We start from the raw sequence: 13,078 nt of genomic DNA on the forward strand, positions 1-13,078 counted from the left end.
CTTCTCCCTCCTCCTGGCTCAAGCCATGACCCAAGGCATCGGCTGAGTGCTCTGCCTACTTCAGTCCAGTCCTGTGGGTGAATCTCCTCAGCTGCTCTCCCTCCTCCGTGTCTCAGGGAGGCCGGAGGAAGCTCACCCAGAGAGAGCCTGAAGGTGGTCAGACTGCTCAGAGGGGCCTCCAGGGGGCTGCCCAGAAGCCTTGGTGGGGTGGAGGTGGTACAGGAATCCTCATGCCTTTGGCTTCTCCTCCCCACTGGACTTGTCATCCCAGCCCCACCCCAATTCCTCACCAGCCTGTAACTCACCCCTCTCCCTGCCCCTCAGCCAAAAGTGACATGTGAGAGAGAGGTCCATGACACATTTTGTCTGGCCTGCCATACTTTTTGAAAGTTTCATTTAGGTGCTATCATTTAAAAACCAGAAGGTTTCACTTAAGAATCCAGCATTCCAGTTTCTTTTGAAAAATCAGAAGATCTGGCAACACTAGGCCCACATTCCAGCACGGCGACCACCAGCTAGACGGTGCTGGCTGTTCCCTCTGTGGGGCTTGTGCTCTGGTTTCCGGAGTTCTAACCCTCCCAGGCCCAGCTGCCACCTACACCAGCTGCGTGGCCCCTGCGCTGTGTCTTTGCACAAGGCGGCCCAGCAGGAAGGAACAAAATCAGGACTGATGAGAGGTTGTCCTGTTCAGCCCTCCCCACTGCCCACAGGCCTTGGCACGTGAAGGAGGCCAGAGTAGGGAGAGCAGGAAGGCAGGGGGGATCCTGGTCAGGACACACCCCAGCCTCCCTCTCATCACTGTGCACGGCTAGCAGCGTCCCAGGCACCCCACGTGTCCTGGCCCAGCTCAAGCCTGCCTTGGCGGCCAGCTGGCTGCAACTGAGGAGCTTGCTGTCTTGGTCGTGGCCACCCCACATCCTGTCGGAGCTGGGCCTGGGACCTGAGGCCTTGTCCTGAGCCTTAGCAACGTGGCCTGTAGGTACAGGCTTCCTCATTGTCCATCCAACTCAGCTGAATGTGCACCAGGGCGTGGCGGTCTTGTCACAGTCCAACATGATGTTGAGGACAGTACAGGGGGCCCCGCCCACGGACAGGGCAGTGCGGGAATCCACATGGTACTTCACAGTGTTCAGGCCTCCCTCCCTGTCCACCTTGAACTGCTCCTGGGAAGGAAGGGAGGAAAGAGCACGGACTCAGGGCTGCATGAGTACCAGCTACCCACCGACTCCACAAAACCTCACCATCAGAGGCCCTGTGGTCCCCACTGGAGAGGAAGAACCCAGAGCTCAAAGCAGTGAAGCCTCTTGCCCAGGGCTGTGCCCCACTAGGAAGCAGGAGAGCTGGGATCTCCTGTTGGATGCATATGCCTCCTAGAGAAGGGGCTGTTTGAGGGCAGGATCCTTGCATCCCGGGTATGGCTCCCCAACCCCACTCTGCCAGCCTGCATGGACCCTGAGGTCTGGGCTGACCCACAGTGCCCAGGGTGCCCACAGCAGCCACCAGAGCAGGGCACAGTGCCCAAGCAGAATGCCTGTCGACTGACCTGGGCCAAGCAGGGAAGGATGGGGCCGTTTGGGCCAAGGAGAACTTGGTGAAAGCTCGGGCCTGCTGGCTCCCCACATCACCACCTATCCGTCCCCGATGAGGAGCCCTGCCAGCACCTGTTTTTGAGCCGCGATGCGCTTCTGGTCCCTCTTCCGCCAGGCTGGGTCATGCAGGTGGTGAAACGTCTTGTACCCCGTTGTGATTCCCGAGGGGCGGAAAAGCTAGGGAGGTCCGAGGAAGTCAGGGTCAGGCTGCCCTTCCTGGAGCCCCAGCCCTCACCACCAGCTCCTCTGAGGTCCCACAGGCAGGGGCCTGCACTCCCAGCCTGCAGGAGAGGAGACTGGGGCCCACAGGGCAAGGAACTGGCTAGATGACCACGCAGGGCAGGGTTAGGGCAGGGATCAGAACCAGGGCCATCTCGAGACCCCGGGAGCTTCATCTGAGGAAACAGAAGAGAATCTCTGGGCAGCCACCACAGCTGAGGTGGTGGCAGGGCCCCGGGGAACCTCACCTGCAGCCCAGCTCCTTTAATGCGCCGGTAGAACTCATCGTCCTCGCGGCCCCAGCCCCAGAAGCGGTTGGACATCCCGTTGCACTGACACAGAGACAAGCAGCGTCACTCGGCCCATCCTCCCGGGGGGCCTTTGGTCTCCTACTGCTTGGGAGTGCCCCTCTCCCCGGGCGGTTCTGAATAAGCACCAGGTGCTTACAGGCTCCTCCACCTCTGCAGTGCTGGGGGCGGCAGGAAGCAGTACATCCCAGTCCCTCTCCCGTTCTCATGGGGCCTTGAACCTGTGTGAGATGCTCACCTTCTCAAAAATGTCTGGCTGGCCAGAGGGGATCTCCCTAGGGAACTATCGATGGGCAGAAGCACCAGCTCCTCCTTGATTTCTGCTTCCCCCATTTCCCTTTCCCCTGGTGGCCCTGCCCTCATCTCTTCCTGTGTGTGTGTGAGAGGGGTAGCTGGGTTCCATGACACACACCCATTCTTGTACCTGGCTCAGCGGCTTCATTTACATAAAGCTGGCTCCTGCCATGGCCTGGAGAGGAAGAGACCCAGGCCTGAGCCAACTGGTTCTTCCGGCCTGCCCGTCCACCAGCCAGTGACTGGCTCAGGGGTGGGCTCAGCACTCAAGCTGCCCAATCAAGAGCCAGTGCAGCTCACTGCCGGACTCCTGCCTGAGCTATGAGGGAAGGGCCCCATTTCCCACCAGGCTGGGGCCCAGATGGATACAGACTGCAGTGACAACCACCATCTTGCCAATAAACCCAGTGTAGGGAAGGCAGAGCTGAGAGATGGACAGAGAAATAGGGTCCTGGTGACACTGTCTGAGAGGTGGGCAAGCTGCACCTGAACTGCCCCCTACACTCGTCAATGTTAAGGGCCACTAACTCCCCAGGTTTCTGAAGCCAGCTTGCAAGTGGTTCTGCCGCTGCAGCTGACTGGCTCGCCTGCTCCTCGCACTCTGGCTGCTCGTAGGTTCCCCTGCTAGGCCTGGGCAGGGCTCCATCTGCTGGGCCCCAGAGGCACTATCCCATCCTGCCCACCGCCTGCAGCCCAGAGGGAGCTCCCGACTCTGAGCAGAGCGGGCTGTCGGGGCCTCACCAGCTGGTAGTGCTGCTTGGAGAGCAGCAGGATGCCGCCGACATAAGTCTTGTAGTGGTAGAGAGGGTGGAGCTCTGGGGAGGCCACGTGGAAGGGCCCAGCCTCAGGAAAGCCATAGTCCAGCTCCTCGTTGAGAGGGAGCAGGTCAACGTCATGCATGGCAATGTAGTCCGTGCTGTTGCTGCTCTCCAGGAAGCCCACGTTGATAAGCGCCGCCCGGTTGAACCTGTACAGGGCGGCCAAGGCTGGGCAGGGGCAGCACACGGGCTCACTGCCTGGGGCTCAGCACCCACCTGGGGGTCCCCATGGTGCCTATGCTGCCCTCTGGCCCAGCACTGACTTCATTCAGCCTGTGGAGCTGTCCCCTCCACTCATTGCACAAATATTTACTAGGCACCTACCATGTGCCAGAAACCATTCAAAGCACCGGAGGTACAGCAGTGAGAAACCAGGCCCTGCTCTCAAGGAACTGAGATTCCAATAGAAGGAAACAGAAACAAACAAGCAAACACAAAGCGAGGCTAGGAGTGGTTAGTGCTGGGGGAAAAGCAAAGCAGGCGAGGAGGGTGATCTTGCTGGGGTGGAGGTGGCTCTTGTCCTCGATGGGGCCGTCAGGGAGGGCCAGGGGAATTGAGTGACAGAAACCTGAAGGCCTGAAGAGATGACCCACCGGGCAGTGGGTGCCTAGCGCTCTGCATGGGGGAGACAGCACTGCCACAGCAGGAGGCAGGAGCAGACAGCAGGCAGCTGGGCAGGGCGAGGGCAGAGGAGGGGATGTTGGGGGTGACACAGTGACTGCACGAGGCCCAAGGGCCACTGAAGGATGGGGCTTTGCTCGGGTGAGATGGGGTGCCATGGAGGCTCTAAGCAGGATTGGGGCGTGCTGTGACTTATATGTCTGGATAGGACCGCCCTAGCTGTTGTGCTGGAAGAGACTGTTGGAGCAGGGGTGAAAGCAGGGAGACCAGCTGGGAGGCTATGGCAATAATTTAGGTGAGACCCCGAAAGATGAAGGTGGCCTAGCTCAGGAGGTGGCAGTGGCAACAGTGAGAAGCGGCAGATTCTAGATGGATTTTGCTGACGAATAGGATGTGGTGTACGACAGAGAAGGAGCGGCTAAGGATGACCACAGGGCTTTTGGGCTTGAGCAATGGGAGCAAAGAGCCTCCATTCCCGTGGGGAAGAGGGCAGAGCTACAGGTCTGGGGCAGGGCAGGCCACCAGCAATTCAGCTGTGATCATGAAAGCTTGCAGTAGCTCTGAGGCTACCACGTGGAGGGACTGTGTAGATGGCTGGGCTGGTGAGCCTGGAGTTCAGGAGAGGTCTGGGCTGGAAAGAGCCTCAGGAATCATCAGAGTAGAGATGGGGTTTAATGCTGGGAGATGACATGAGATGCCCCAAGGAACACCTGGAGTTAGAAAAGGGGGGCTGCTGAAGCACTGAGCCCAGAGAAGCCCCGATAGTGAGAGCTTGGGGAGACAAGCAGAATCCACAGACACAGAGGCCCAGCCGGTGCAGAGGGAGGACCAGAGGGTGCTGCCCCAAGCAGGGGCATTTTATGAAAGAAGATGCTGCTGACAGGTCCACAGGATGAGGGCCCAGCACGGCCTCTGGACCAACAGAGTGGAGATGGCTGGTGACCTCAGTGAGAGCTGCTCTGTGCTACGGTGGGTGCAGGAGTCTGAGCGGAAGGAGTTCAAGAGAGACAAGGAGAAAGAACGGGAAGGAGGTCTGCCAGAAAGCAGAGAAGGGTGACAGCCTCGAGGGATGTGGGATCCAGGGAGTCTTTTTCCTTTGAGAGAGGAGCCACTTCAGTGTGTGTGCTCACGTGTACGCTCCAGGAGAGGAACGCTGATCGAGAGGGAGAGGAAGGGGTCAGCTGTGGAGTGGGGGAAACACTGAGGGGTGGGGATGGTGGAGAGTCAGCTCAGACAGAAGCTGGGACAGCCCTGAGTCCCTGTGCACAGAGGCTGGGAGGTGAGTTGTGGAGGGAACTGGGGAAAGTTCTCTTCCATTTCAATCTGTGTGGCCGCTTCCTGTGTTGTCTTTTCTCTCCACACCCTCCAGTGCCCAGGCATAGGTGTGGGGCAGACAGCTGGAGTAAGTCAGGCTGGGATTATCCCAGGAGCAACGGGCCAGAGGCTTGAGGGAGTATGCCAGGCCAGGGAGGATTTTAATGGCAGACCTTGGACTCCAGGTTGGGTAAGGAGGAAGTAAGGACAAGGAGGGTGGCAGGGAAAAGGTGGGGGGATCTGAGGATCCGGATCAAGGGGACTTGAAAAGGTGGAAGATCAGGCTGGTGGGCTAAGAATCCATCTTCCAGTGGGAGTTACCTAGAGAGAAAGGAGGTGGGGGCTGGAGGGTGAGATGCCAAGCTGTGGTCAAGGAAGGGAGCACTTTTTGGTAAGGGCAGGGATTTTAGGATAACGCCAGACTCTGGGCAACTTTAAAGCTGTGGCCTTGACCCTCCCTTTCCCTAATCCCCGGGCCAATCCCCAGGGAGTCCTGTCTGGACTTCCTCCACAGCACCTCTCTCTACCCACCCCCCACCACGCCGTCAAGCCACTGTCACTGCAGACCACAGCAGTGACCACCTAACTGGTCTCCCTGCTTCTCCTCTTGCCCTGGTATAATCCATTCCACATACAGCAGCCACAGTGAGCTTTTCAAAATGGAAATTAGATCAGGGCCCTCTCCAAAGATTCCCGTCACACCCAATGAGAGGGGTCTGCCACCTCCCGCCCTCCCGCCCCTACCCCAGGTGACCTCTCATAGGCCCTGAGAAGCCTGAGCCTGGGAGGGGGTGTCGAGAGGGGAGAGGGCGGGGGCAGGCGCTACCTGAAGTGGTCCACCTGGTTGAGTACATAGATGTGGTGCTGGATCTTCTTCCTGCTTAGGAAGCGGTGCATGTGGGGCACAAAGACCAGGAGCTCCTCGAAGCGTTCGCGGAAAGGCACCAGCACTGCCAAGCGGTGGGGACCCCAGGATGCGTCTTCTTCCCACTGCTCAGGGGGTGGCTCTGGGGGGCAGGCCCGAGGAGGGCCCGAGGTCTCCTGCCCTTGTCCCCTGGCTGCCCGGCCCACATCACCAGAGCAGCTGAGCTGCAGCCAGAGCAGGGAGAAGCAGCCCAGTAAGAGACAGGCCACGAAGAGGTGGAAGACGGAGCATTTCCGAGGGAGGCTGCCGGAGAGCAACCTGGACCTGAGACAAGAGCAGGGACAGGGTCAGAAGGGCAGGGCAGGGCTGGCCCTCTGACAGACCCTTTCTCTGGCCTCCCCACGAGGAGGCTGCACATAACTGGTCTACCCCAAGCACCTGGGAATTAGTACGAAAGCAACTTTAATGTTTTTGCTCGTGCCACCACCATGCATCAGAATTCTGCTTACCTCTCTAGATCCAACCCATGCCACCCGCTCCTGGGAAGCCCTCTGAACCACTCCCAGGTCCCAGAGCTGCCCCAGCTCCCCAGTGCTCTCTTACTTCCTGTGACTAAGTCCTGGTCAGAGCTGCTCAGGACAGGGATGAGGAGGCTCCTGTCACTTGTATGTGCTCCTCCCCACGACAGTGGCTCAACGTCCTGAGCCAATGACAGGAGTCCCCACCTTAGAGATGTAACCCACTGCTTTCCAAACCCACTCCCCTACAGATCCACCCCAGCAGAAACCGTGGCTCCATCCTGCTTCCCAGAATGACCAAAGGCCACCCAGACACGGGTGTGTGCTGGCATTAGTCCAGGTAAAATGACCGATGTTTACTCTGGGAAGATCACACCTGCCCCCGAAGCAATGCAAGGCCCAAACTGCCAGTGGCAGTTCACTGAATGAGCCTCAAACCTTTAGTCCAAGAGGCAGCTCATGTAAAAGACGGAGACAGAGAGGGAAAGAAAGATGAGGGCTGGGTACAGCACAGGCATTGATTTCAGAAACTGGAAAAACCGCAGCTGAACATCATAGACACTGGGGTGATGCCAGGAGACAGTCTTTTGGTTAGCAAATACAAAGAAACAGAATTCACCGGATTCATTTGCCCCTCCTCTGGAAATTCCTGAGTATGCTGAGAGAGGGGCTGAGGAATCCAGGAAGGGGGAAGCTTCCTCGTACTCCCCCTACCTTCTCCCCAAAATAATCTGCAAAGGAATCCACTTCACAGTCTTAATTTAAGAGTCAGCGATTAACTATCAGGTCTTATAAATTCTATCTCAAGGCCAGGCGCAGTGGCTCATGCCTGTAATCCCAGCACTTTGGGAGCTCAAGACCAGCCTGGCAAATATGGTAACACCCTGTCTCTACTAAAAATACAAAAATTAGCTGGGTCTGGTGGTGGGCACCTGTAGTCCCAGTTACTTGGGAGGCTGAGGCAGAAGAATCGCTTGAACCCGGGAGGTGGAGGTTGCAGTGAGCTGAGATCACGCCACTGCATTCCAGCCTGGGCAACAGAGTGAGACTCCGTCTCATAAATAAATAAACAAATAAACAAATTCTATCTCCTAAGTCCCCCTCCAATCCTTCCTCACTCATCTGTTCCTTGCCCTGCTCAGACCCCTCCAATCTTCTGAATGACCCTCCTCTGTTTGCCAGACAAAGGCCAAGCCCTTTGGCCCGACAGTCAAAGCCCTCCGTGACCTGGCCCCAACTCCAGGAGCTCCCAAGCCTTCGTCCCATGTTCTCATGCTAGGCGCCTCGGAGCTTCTCCACTTGCTATTTTCCTTCCTGCTCCAGCCCTCACACAGCCCGCTCCTTCTGCCTGAAATGTCCTTTATCTGCCTGAGGCCCCCCATTGATCCTTCAGAGCCAAACTCCAATGTCATGGCCAGCACTGCCCCCTGGCCCCATAACACTCCCCCTTTTGTATTCCCACGGCATCTTACTTCCTACTTTTTTGTAACGCCTTGTGTCCTTGCTTCTCAGGCCATGTCAGATTCATATCTGTGGCACAGCAAGCACAGGCCAGACAGCAGAGAGCTTGCCAAGTGAGTTACAGAAAGGGTTAAAGCAGTCAGGGCATGCCTTAAGTCACACGCTAAAGCCAGACTAACTCCTCCCTTTTTCTAGAGAAACAACTGCCAACCTGGAAGCCAGTAGCCTTGAAGCCAGGCCCAGGTTCCACATGCAGCTAAGAGGTGGCCTGGTAGGATACCCCCCAGGGCTTCTGACTTACCCCCCATTATCCTGTGGTGGTGGATTCAGCCGGGGAGGCGCATAGCCCAGTCCTGAGAGTGGCCTGGGAAGGCTGGAACCTCTACAGATTCTCCCTTGCCCTCTGGGCTTTTTCTGGGGGCAGGGTAGATTCTGGAGAGATGGACATGGGGTGATATCCCTTCAGGAAAAGAAGCAGTGACTATTATCCAGGCGAACGGCGTGGACTGGGCACTCCAAGCACTTTCACACGCTATTCCCTCAGCCCTGCTCCCCTCTCCTATGAGGAGTACATTCCCACAGGCATTATCCTGTGCTCTAAGGGCACAAACCGCTGAGCAACTGAATTGAACCCAGAGTCCCAATTCCTCAGGACAGTGGACACTGAGAACAGTTGCTCCTGGTGCCCCCAGGTGGCAAACTCCAGATTTGCAATCCCAGCGGTTCCCAGGCCCAGGCCACCCTGACTCTGAGGGGCAGTTCAGAAGAGGCTTTGTCTCCCTCATCAATCACTGCCCAAGGCTAGTAAGAGGCGGATTCAAACCCAGGCAGGCTGGCTCCAGAACCTACACTCCATAGCTACACTAGCCTGCATCAGTTGCGTGGATCTTTGCACCACCCCTGTGTCAAAAGCACAGAACTGACTATCAGTAAATTTCTCTGGGAACAGTTACGGAAAGGGATCAGGAAATAGAAATGCTCCTCTATTACCTTTCCTTTCTTGTCTCATACAAACCTTCGTACTACAAGGTCTGAATCCTCAGCTGCTCTGGTTACAGCACCTCAAAACTGCAAACGTAACTGGAAGACAACTGGCACCTCCTCTTGTGCCAGGCAGTGCCATGGTCTTTACATGGATGCTCTCCTTTAATCCTCACACAGCCCGCAGAGTCAATATTGTGACAACTGTCTCAGCAATGGAAAGGCTGCGGTCAGAAAGATGCAGGGGTCTCTGCTCACATAAGTAACGAGGACTCCTGCCCAGGTCAAACTCTAGTCCATGCTTTCTATTATATTCCTATCTTCTCCTTTCAACACCAAGTCTGAAAAATCCCCAGAAGTAAAAGTTGTGCCCACTAAATTCCAGAATCTTTTTTTTTTTTTTTTTTTTTTTTTTTTGAGACGGAGTCTCGCTCTGTCGCCCAGGCTGGAGTGCAGTGGCGCGATCTCGGCTCACTGCAAGCTCCGCCTCCCAGGTTCACGCCATTCTCCTGCCTCAGCCTCCCGAGTAGCTGGGACTACAGGCGCCGCCACCACGCCCGGCTAATTTTTTTCTATATTTAGTAGAGACGGGGTTTCACGGTGTTAGCCAGGATGGTCTCGATGATCTCCTGACCTCGTGATCCGCCCACTTCGGCCTCCCAAAGTGCTGGGATTCCAGGCGTGAGCCACCGCGCCCAGCCAAATTTCAGAATCTTATGGCACCTGACAAACTTAAGAAACATGAAGGAAATGAGGTGTCATTCACTGGGAGGAGATCCTGTCATGTGTTATGTGAGAAGACTTGCAGGGACACATCTCAAGCGCCCCCCAAATGGAGGCAGTCAAATCGCTTTCCCCATTCTGCTTTAGTGAGAAACATCATTAGCTAAGGTGTGGGCCAAGCTCCCATCTTTCACGTAGGGCCAATACAGCTGCACAGGAAACGGACTAACGGGTGTATGAGAAGTGTCTAGTACGTGCCAGGCAGTGACCAGCCAGGCAGAGCACGGAGCTTCTCTGGTGGGTTCTGCTGGCGGCCTGCGAAGGATGAGGGGGGAGCGTTAAGGAGGGAGGGTAGGGTCTGAGGCTATACGGATGTGATGAGGGAGGCAGAGACCAGAGAAACGGAATAAACGCCCTCAGGGATCAGAGACAGATTGAGAAACACAAATCCATGGTGAGAGGTCAGCGGAGTCAGAGACCCGCATGCAGACAGAGGGAGGCTGGTGGAGACACAGACACAACGAAACACATAATGAGAGAGACCAGCAAAGAGGGGATCAGAAACTCACAAAGGGAAGTCAATGGAGACACACAGACCCACGGGCGCGGGGGAAGGTGCTGGAGGAAGAACCGGTGCAGCGGAGAGGCAGAGAGGGGGCGGGGAGTGGCGGAGGGCGGGAGAGGCAAAGACCCACACCGACAGACAGAAACCGGAACAGGGCGCCAAGGAACCACACGCCCTCACAGAGACCCGCAGACGTGGAGACGTGACGGCCTCGGGCTCCCAGATTCCGCGGGCGGCCGAGAAAGGAGCGGCGCCCGGGAGGACGCGGCCCGGGCCGGCCGCCGCCGCTCACCTGCCGTCCTCCCAGGGCAGCTGCGCCGCTTTCCTCCGCGAGGGGAACATCGTGCGGGGAGGCGGCGGCGCATGGGGCAGGGGCTCGCAGCCCGGCCGGCCCGGCCTCCCGGGCCTACGCGGCGCCTCCGCCTCCCGCTCCGCCCAGACCCGTCCGCCCCGCCCCCCGGTCCGCCGGGTCCGCTGCTCCGGCCGCGCCGCCCGCTCCCGGAGCCGCCGCCTCCAAGGTTCTGCTTGCGAGCAGCGCGGGCGGGCCTCCCTCGCCAGGCCGCTCCTTCCTAGCCGCCCCGGGACCCGCCTGACAGCCCGAGAAACTGACGCCCAGACGCCTAGGGCCTCCCAAGTCAATGGGCTGGGACTGGACCTAAAAGTCTAGACTTCCAAACCAGCGCTCGGGGAGAATCTGCATCTCCGTCCTCTTCCCGAGGGGAGGCGGGAGCGTCCCAGGGTCCCCGTCTCGGCCCAGGCGGCGCGTTCTCCTCCGCACAAGCTTGGAGGGGCAAAGCCAAGCTCATGCCTCGGCGCTGAGTTCAGCTGACAGCCCGAGCAGACGTTAGGAGCCGAGTTCTGAAGGCAAGTTGACTGAATTTGAAACTCGACTCTGCCAATTCAGCTGTGTTTTGAGCAAGCCACATCTCTGCATCTGTTTCCTCACCTGGGTGTATCCATGGCTCCTATCCCATATGGTAGCTGTGGGGATTCAAGGGGAAAGTGCAAACACTTGTACAGCGCTAGGCACACAGTTCAACGCCACATAAATGACAGCTGTCATTCAGGAAAAGGGTACTTTGGTGGAGCTGAGAACTGAAGAAGGGAATAGGAGACTGAGTTCCCATATCTGCCCCGTCACCGTGGGAATTTAACCATCCCCCTCATCCCAAACCCCTCCCCACCCCTCCTGCTAGCCTCCTACCTTAGAGAAAGAAAGCGGCAGTTGTTAGACTTGACCTCCTCTGCTCTTTGAGGCAAACTTTAAGTTTCCTAGTAGATAGCAAACATCTGTTAAGTTCTTATTATGTGCCAGTCCTTGTTAATAGTTCTTACTGCATGAAGGTTATCTCAGGTAGTCCTTATCGGTAGGTGCTTATCCCCAAGTTAAAGTTGAAGGAACTGAGCCACAGAGAAGCAAATCAGGTAATTTGGTTGCACAATCTATATGGGTTTTGGGTTTTTATTTTGTTTTTTTCTCCCCACAATCTATGATCTTAATCACTCTGCTTCAGAGAGAACGTCACTCTGGATGGGAAATGTATCATTCCCAGTAACCCCTTTACCTCTTAAACCTGGACGTATATAATCTACCCATTCCCCTTCCTGTTGACTCCCCCAGGGCACTCAGACCCTACACCAGAACCTTGACCAATCCACAGCCCATCTAAGGGCACCACTCCATCCGGTTCAATGTTACTACATCAGGATGAAGTCCTACTTCAGATTGTCAGATTCACTATCTCAAGAAATCAGATCTCACATAAAACCCAAATTATCTATTTTTTTTTCTTTTTTTGAGACGAAGTCTCACACTGTCGCCCGCGCTGGTGTGCAGTGGGGCGATCTTGGCTTGCTGCAGCCTCCAGCTTCTGGGTTCAAGAGATTCTTCTGCCTCAGCCTACCGAGTGGCTGGGAATACAGGCGCACGCCACCATGCCCAGCTGATTTGTGTATTTTTAGTAGAGATGGGGTTTCACTATGAGGCTGGTCTCGAACTCCTGACCTCGTGATCTGCCCACCTCAGCCTCCCAAAGTGCTGAGATTACAGGCGTGAGCCATCGCACCCAGCCCCAAATTATCTAATTTTTAAATGTGATATCCAGCTATAAGCCATGTTGATAATGACACTTCAACTCTGGTGTCTTTTGCTTTTGTTTTTTGTCTTTGTTTTGAGACAGAGTCTCACTCTGTCGCTCAGGCTGGAGTGCAGTGGCACGATCTCAGCTCACAGCAACCTCTGCCTCCCGGGGTCAAGCAATTATCCGGCCTCTGCCTCCCTAGTAGCTGGGACTACAGGTGCCTGCCACCATGCACGACTAACTTTTGTATTTGTTAGTAGAGACGGGGTTTCACCATGTTGGCCAGGCTGGTCTTGAACTCCTGACCTCAGGTGATCTGCCTGCCTCTGCCTCCCAAAGTGCTGGGATTACAGGCATGAGCCACTGCACCTGGCCTGTGGTCTCTTTTCAGAAAACCACAACCCTAGCCTAATCATGAGAAAAACATCAGACAAACCGTAGCTGAGAAATTGTACAAAATACCTGACCTGTACTCCTCAAAACAGTCAAGGAATCATCAAAAACAAGGAAGGTCTAAGAAACTGTCACAGCCAAAAGGAGCCTAAGGAGACACAGTGACTAAATGTGATGTGGAATCCTGGAACAGAAAAAGGACAGTAGGTAAAAACTAAGGAAGTCTGGATAAAGTAATGCATGATGTTAATAATAGGGAAAATGTCTTCACAATTTTTCTGCAATTTTAAAGCTGTTCTTTAAAAATACTTTTTTTTCTTGACACAGA

The 13,078-nt window shown here is 56.0% G+C and overlaps 2 protein-coding genes across 2 annotated transcripts in view; one reads left to right on the forward strand and one right to left on the reverse strand.

Annotated features, from left to right (window-relative positions):
• Nucleotides 1-377: 377 nt before the first annotated feature.
• On the reverse strand, nucleotides 378-10,729 carry B4GALT7 (beta-1,4-galactosyltransferase 7). Its single transcript, XM_050793255.1, has 6 exons — nucleotides 10,569-10,729; nucleotides 5,990-6,352; nucleotides 3,152-3,377; nucleotides 2,057-2,140; nucleotides 1,662-1,766; nucleotides 378-1,163 (listed from the first exon to the last, which is right to left on the reverse strand). Exons 1-6 carry the CDS (start codon nucleotides 10,616-10,618, stop codon nucleotides 1,008-1,010), a joined length of 984 nt encoding a protein of 327 aa, XP_050649212.1. The 5' UTR covers nucleotides 10,619-10,729; the 3' UTR covers nucleotides 378-1,007.
• The window catches only part of DDX41 (DEAD-box helicase 41), a 98,320-nt gene continuing 93,697 nt past the window's right edge, over nucleotides 8,456-13,078 (forward strand). The window contains exon 1 of the mRNA XM_050793205.1: nucleotides 8,456-8,459. The gene's annotated coding sequence lies outside the window, so the exon portion shown is untranslated. The remainder of the gene's footprint in view (nucleotides 8,460-13,078) is intronic.

Source organism: Macaca thibetana, chromosome 6 (genome assembly GCF_024542745.1).
Source record: "Macaca thibetana thibetana isolate TM-01 chromosome 6, ASM2454274v1, whole genome shotgun sequence".
Classification (NCBI taxonomy): domain Eukaryota; kingdom Metazoa; phylum Chordata; class Mammalia; order Primates; family Cercopithecidae; genus Macaca; species Macaca thibetana.

Excerpts from the sequence above, each read along its gene's own strand:
- B4GALT7 (XM_050793255.1), bottom strand. The coding sequence starts at position 10,618 with ATGTTCCCCTCGCGGAGGAAAGCGGCGCAGCTGCCCTGGGAGGACGGC. Across the intron at positions 6,353-10,568 it reads CTGCCCTGGGAGGACGGCAG|GTCCAGGTTGCTCTCCGGCA; the intron begins GTGAGCGGCGGC and ends CTCTTGTCTCAG. Across the intron at positions 2,141-3,151 it reads CCAAGCAGCACTACCAGCTG|TGCAACGGGATGTCCAACCG; the intron begins GTGAGGCCCCGA and ends TCTCTGTGTCAG.